Source organism: Hyperoodon ampullatus, assembly GCF_949752795.1.
Source record: "Hyperoodon ampullatus genome assembly, chromosome: 15".
Lineage (NCBI taxonomy): Eukaryota > Metazoa > Chordata > Mammalia > Artiodactyla > Ziphiidae > Hyperoodon > Hyperoodon ampullatus.
The window spans coordinates 12,795,162-12,801,671 of record NC_136928.1 but is presented as its reverse complement, the minus strand read 5'-3'; the positions used below and the strand labels follow the sequence as shown (position 1 = coordinate 12,801,671).

Below are 6,510 nucleotides of genomic sequence, written 5' to 3'. Positions count from 1 at the left end.
TCCGCGGCTCTCCTCTCCCGGCCTCCTTCCCGCCCCCTCCCCTCCCCGACTGGCTCGGTCCGCTCGGACTTGGCCCGCGTCCCGCCCCCTCCAGCCCTCGGCGCCACCCGCAGGGGCTCGGCTCCGCCACTTCGGCGCTGGCTCCCGGGGCCGCCGGGACTGGGCTGCTTCGCGGGCGCGCTTGGCCGGCGACGCGGCAGGTTCTGGACGTCCATCTGTCCGTCGGTCCGCAGAGAATTTCCAGTTCCGCGGCCCCGGGATGGGGCGGGCCCTGCTGCCGCTCCTGCCGTGGCTCTTCCTCCCCGCGCTGTGGAGGGGCGGTGAGTGCAAGGGGCCGGGGGCCGGGGGCCGGGAGCTCGCCGACGCGGGCGCACCCAGCAGCTGGCAAGTTTGCAAACACCTACCCCCGCCCCAGCGGTGCCGGGTGCTGAGGCGCAGGGGCTCCCACCCACGCACTGTCCCGGCACTCAGGCTGGGTCGTGGGCGCGCGTCCCAGTGGAGCCGGGGAGGGGTGGGCACCGAGGGCTTCCCTTCACCTCCAAGAGGGAAACAGAGCTCGGCCGGGCGCGCTGCAAGTCCTGAAATTTTCGGCAGAGGGGAGTGCGCCGAAAACGTTTCCCTGGACATGGTTGCGTGGTTGGACCCTGGCTTTGGCGGGAGTTGTGGGAGCCGCAGACCCCATCATCCCCCGAGGGACCGGAGACCAGCAGGCTGCGGGAGTTGGGGGTCGCAGCCCCGGTGCTAAGATCCACCAAGGCCAGAGTGCGACCGGGAGGGACTGTCGTCCGGCTGCTCCCCCCCGGGCCCTCATGGGCAACATTAGCAGGGACACCTGGGAGCGTGGGGACCCCGGAAAAAGGGGAAGCATTCTTTTCACCCCTGTTACTGCTGAACCGAATCTAACGTGCTTGGTCAGCGTCTAGGTTTATCTCGACTCTGCCAGGCATTCCAGTATAAGTACTCTTACCCATCCAGTACTGGACTGGATGGGTAAGTGGTGGCAAGGGAGGGCAGGTCCCATTCTGCATCAGCAGCTCGTTTGGAGGATAAGTGATTAACGGGTTAGAAGTTTAATCGCTGATGCATTGCTTAAGGAAGCTGGAAGAAATTTAACCGGGCTTTATACTGAATAAACACATCTCAGGCATTTTCCCTTAACTAAAAGGTTTAGCTTTCACCTATTATAGTCAAAGATGTTTTTTAAGAGTACCTGGGAAGTTCAATTTATAGTTAAACAATTTACTTCAGATTTTTTCCCTGTGACGTTTTCATTGGAAAGCTCAGTTGCTCAAATAAGAAATTCTTAAGCAGTGCACACATTAAATTACATATGCAATTTATAATTTGGGGCAACATAGCAATTTGAAGCAAACATCCGAAACATAAACCAAGCAAATAATTAAAGCAATTCTGTTCTTTACTCCCAGCCCTCCACCAAACCCTCAAAAATTCCTCAGCATTTCTGCCAGATCCATTTTTCATAATCTGCTGCAAATCTGTTATATTTTGCTACTAGGGAAGGCTGGCCATTAACAGTAGTCTTGGACGTAGTGAATGTGGTGAAAATTATGGGAAGAGTAATAGAAACAGTAGTTTTGGTGGAAGACATTTTTTAAATGGAGTGTTTTTCTAATTTTTTTAAAAAGCTGTAATAAAAAAAACCTTTTGTAGCCAATAATCAGTTTAGGCAGATAATCACAAAAGGTCTGTTAAAATCCACCCAGCAGGAAGAGTGAAAAGTTTCTCCAGTGTTTCTTTTCCTACCTTTTGCTTTTCATCTTGAATTTACCTGTGAGATGTCTGGCAGTGTTACATTTTACTTTGTGAAAAGCTGGAAGAATGGGGTTCTCACTGGCCAAGTTAGAGCGAAGTAAGAGTGCTGTAGGAAGAGATTAAAAATGGAAATTGGACCCCTTGTCTAGTTTTACGATTTTCATATTGCATGTTGTGGTTTCAAGTGCTTTGCTCACCAGGCAGCAGAGGGGAGAGAGAGACAGGGTGTGAATGTGTGTTTAGACTCTACACTGTAGAGGAATGGATAATTACAATTTACGCATCACTTTAACCCTGGAATCCTCCCTACCGCTCACCCCCACCCCATACACACAAACACCCTCCCACAAAGACAAACACACACAGAACTGAAACTGCTGAACCAGGGGCGTTTCTGGGCTCACCAATCTTTCCTTTCTGTTCCGTCTCTGATGGGGGTGCCAGTGAGCAACAAATCAGGCAAAGGGTAGCTCTAGAGGGCCCAGGAGAAGCTAGAGGACAAGAAATACCGAAGTGGATCAAAGCGAAGGCATTGCAAGGACCTAGCCGTTGATGAGGCAGTGCTTGGCCCCTAAACTCAGCCCTTAGAACTAATTGGGCTTTTAAAACTCTTCAATGTTAGCATTTCTCTCCCAAACTGAAGCTGTCACCACATTACAATATACTGTCAACATTTTCCCAGAAAGGACTTTAAGATGTCTAGTTGCTTACGGGCTTTGTATCAATGGACTCAAAATGCTCTGTGGAAGTAAGCAGGGCACATTTCAAAAATAAGTAATTTTTCAAAACTTATTCTGATCCACTTCCTTAAAGTTAGGGTTAGGGTTAGGGTTTTTCAAATTGAGAATAATTATTTTTTCAGTCTTATTTTTATAAATAATTTCCAGGTTATTCTAGGAGCAGGGCCAGCGGGTTGCCAGTCAGAGCTGGTTACGAACAGGTTGCATCTTTAGGTGCCGGTGAATTGGGAACATGCCGCCAGGTAGGGAGGCTGAGGCCGGACCTTGGTTTAAATGGGTTCCCCGGCCTGGAAATGAACACATGCAGACCCTCCGCTTCCCACATAATGGCCAGAATGAGACTTTGAAGGTGAATCGGGCTGGGTCGTCCCCTTGTCTGACAGCCTCCAGGGGCCTCCCTTCTTTACCGGAGTTGGCAAGGACTCGGGGGGGCCTCCCTCTCCCTTTTTGACTCATTTCCAGTTACTCCCCCCTTGTGGCTGGAGCGGCACGTCTCCGGCGCTTTTGCTGTGGATGTTCCCTTTGGCTGGAACCTTTTCCCCAAGATCTCTGCACACTGGCTCTTTCTAGTTGTTTGGGTCTCAGCTCAGATGTTCTCCTGGAGAGGCCTTCCCTCACTGCCACTGCTGCCAAAGTTATACACACACACTCCATGAAATAACACTGCTGCCACCTGATGGGTTCCTCTTTACTTTCCGAGCATGATGCGCATTTCAGGTGCTCAGTATCTGCAGATGGTATCAAAGACCCAGGCCTCTGCAGGTCTCACCGTGTGTTCTTCCCGCTTCTCTCTTCCTACTGGCTTTTCCAGAAACAAGTGCTGCAGCTCCCATGACCTTGTGCTTGGGGCTTGGTTGCTAGAAAACAATCTTTCATTTCACTGTGATGCCAAAGTGATTTCCTTACTAGAAATGTTAGGGTAGATTTTTGGACTATATTAAGGCTGATAGAACAAGGTTAACGTATTTTATAGTCTCTTAACGATCCCAACTTTAAAAATAAGTCAAAAGCCAATTTTTCATGTTAAAGACACAGTTTTAACAGCTCCTTGCCCAGGGCACATTGCCCGATTCCCAGGTCATTGGGGTCCTGAGTGCCTTGACTCAGGCCTGTTGTCACTAGTTTAATCTTAAACCAAAGCACATGGTTCTGGTTGGGATGCATCTCAGCAGGAAGTTAATCATTATAAAACCTGAAAAAAGCGGGTTCACTCTGTGTGCTTCTAGGGCTTGGAATGAAAATTAACAGGGGCTGCAGCTCACGGGCTGAGTGGCCAGCGGGCTGGGCTTCCTGTCCTGCCTAGCTGGCCTCTAGGGAGCCCTGGGGCAGTGACTAACTCTCAGGACCTCAGTTTCCTCACCGGTCCTGTGGGATTCTTTGTTATTTATGGAAGGATAAATGAGCCAGTGTCACATGGTAAATGCTTCAAAACTGTTAGCCATTATTACCCATGCTTCCTCTCCCTTCTCAACTCAAATTTTGCGGTAATTGTTTTTCTTAAACAAAAGGTATTGGGGGAAAAGTTTCTTCTTTTCTCACTGAAATATGTCCTAAATTGCAACTTGAAATATGAGGGCGGACCTGTGGGCCAGCCTCCACTGTTCAGAGCGCTCTGGTGGAGGGGCTGTGGGTGTCCATCCGAGAACGCTGAAGTCCTTGCTCTGTGGGACTGTTTTCTAGTAGTTCTCCTAGCAAAACCCATGCTTGTCACCTCAGATGAGGCAGGGCCTGTCCTGACCACTCCCCTCCTAACTCCCCCATCACCCTCACTTGTTGAATTCAGACTTAACTTAGTCCAGGAATCGCTTCCTGTCATGTGCCTCTCAGGAAGGTATAAAAATGAAGTCCAATTCCTGCTCAGATTTTCCCACATCACTCTACTCTAAAGTGGGTGTGGTTTTGTTTTGGTTTCGTAATTTTTTGGGGGGTTGTTTGAGTGTAAACATCCAGATAATTCCTTTTCTTTTTTCCAGCTGAAACTAAGTTTGCCAAATGCAGTCTTCTGGCTGCAATGGCTAGAGAATGAGGCTTTGTTTCTTAGATGACGTTCTGTGTCTGAGTGGGTGTGTGCAGGTAGTCTTGTAGCAGATAGACCGGACAGGGAGGCCCGGGTGCACTCCTGGCTTCCAGATGCTTCCTGCTTGGTGGCAGGTGTAAGCAAGGTACCCTGGGAAAGGCCCAGACTCCTCTGCATCCCACACTCTGGGCATTTGCTAACCCCTGACCCAGAGGTAACTTGTCCCCTATCTTGTTCCTTGTTCCAGCCCTGCTGCCTCCAGCTAAAATGCTGAAAATGCAGCCTGGCAGGAGGATCCTGCATGCAGCCCGTCTTTGGAGCAAGAATACCGAGAGTACCCACCAACCCAGCACTCTCTCCTTCCTGGGACTTATTTTTCTTTGTCTGGAGTGTGGCTATTGAACTGTATGAAAGATTCTTAACCACAGTGAGGGCCCAGGTCTTCCCCAATTTTGTGAGGCCTGGAAGCCCGGCCCCTCCAGCACCTGGAGCAGCTGGGCAGCCCTCCCTTCTCGGTTGCCTTGCCATTCCCACTCTGTCTGGGCCTCTGTCAGCCAGCAGGATCCAGTAGGCCTGGCCTAGCTGCCACATCCAGGTCACCTCCTTAGGTCCTGGTGTTTTCAAGTGAAGGAAAGATAGTATGTCTTCAAGAGTTTGTGGAGAAACCTGCACTCCATTCTAAACCGTTTTATTTCATCCTTTTGTCCATTTCATCCACTGTTAATGCTTCTTTCACTTAATGATAAAATGGATTTTCCACGAGTCTTGGGGGTGGCAGGGGTGGGGAAAGGAACAGGGCAGAGGGGAGAGGGAGAAAAAGAGAGAAAGGAGACAGATGTTGGCTTTATGTTTGGACCAATATCGTATATGGGAAGTTTTACACCAAAAGCTAAGCATGTTTGAGAGACTTACGCTTGCAGAAAAACCATTGCATTTCATAAGAGCAACGCGTAGATATTTGTGGCACCACATTTTATGCTTGTATGTTTCTCCTTGTCCGCAGTCATTAACGGTGTCTCCTGGATTTTTCCCAGTCGATCCCTTCAAAGGTGTTGTCTAGCTTCTGGGGAGCCAGCCAAGGGCCCAGCAGGATCTGATCGTCACGGGGTTAGAGTTCTGCCCCAGCTCACTCGGGGAGGGGGCCCATCCTCACAATTTAGGTCTCAGGCTGGCGCTGGACCATCAGGCAAACACTGTCTGACAGATCCCTTTTCTTTGTCGTCTGCTTTTTGGGGCACGGGGTGGGGTTGGGTGCTCTAGCTGCCACGGCATTCAGGGCCAGTAGACGCCTTAGAATGTGCCTGAGCTCTGGTCCTGCCTCTCGTTGGACATACAAAGGAAAGCCTTGTTTATTTTGGAGACGAGATTGTTTTACTATTGTAAGCCGTGGGGCTTTTTAAAGCTACTAATAGAAGACCGACTTCATTATCGTTTTAGAAAATGATGGAATTGTTCTCCTAATTTCTTTTTCGGATTGTTCATTGTTAATGTGCAGAAATGCAAGTGATGCGTATATGTTGATTTCATATTCTGCAAACAAACTTTGCTAAGTTGTTTTATTAGTTCTAATAAATTTTTTGTGAAATATTAACAAAAAAAGAAAGAAAGAAAGAAAGAAAATGATCTTTTTACCAGTAAGGACAGGCTGTCTTCGTGGAGGATATTAGAACATAGACTCAAACTTGCTGAAAGTACTTTTCTGTCCCTGAGCTACTTAGTGAATACACAGCGAAGTGATGAATATTCATGGGCTCCCAAGGGTGGCCTGTCTTTGGAGGCCCGTTTTTTCCACTCGCCGCAGTTCAGGGCAGGCTGCCTCCACGCAGGAAGTGAAAGCAGCCTGTAAGCCTTTTTCCAATTCTGGCACACGATTCAAAGATTTGTGGATGAAAACTTTCTTTGAAAGTTTGGGGACAAAGTAAAAAAGAAGCTCTTAGATTTAGCATGAGATCTCAAGCATTAGGTTAAAAAAAATAACCA

General features: G+C 48.8%; 1 protein-coding gene across 1 annotated transcript in view; it reads left to right on the top strand.

Annotated features, from left to right (window-relative positions):
- Positions 1-259: 259 nt before the first annotated feature.
- Positions 260-6,510, top strand: part of MERTK (MER proto-oncogene, tyrosine kinase) — a gene marked incomplete at both ends in the record, with an annotated part of 109,672 nt that continues 103,421 nt past the window's right edge. Inside the window, one exon of the mRNA XM_079721324.1 lies at positions 260-320. Within this exon, the coding sequence (XP_079577450.1) occupies positions 260-320 (61 nt within the window). The remainder of the gene's footprint in view (positions 321-6,510) is intronic.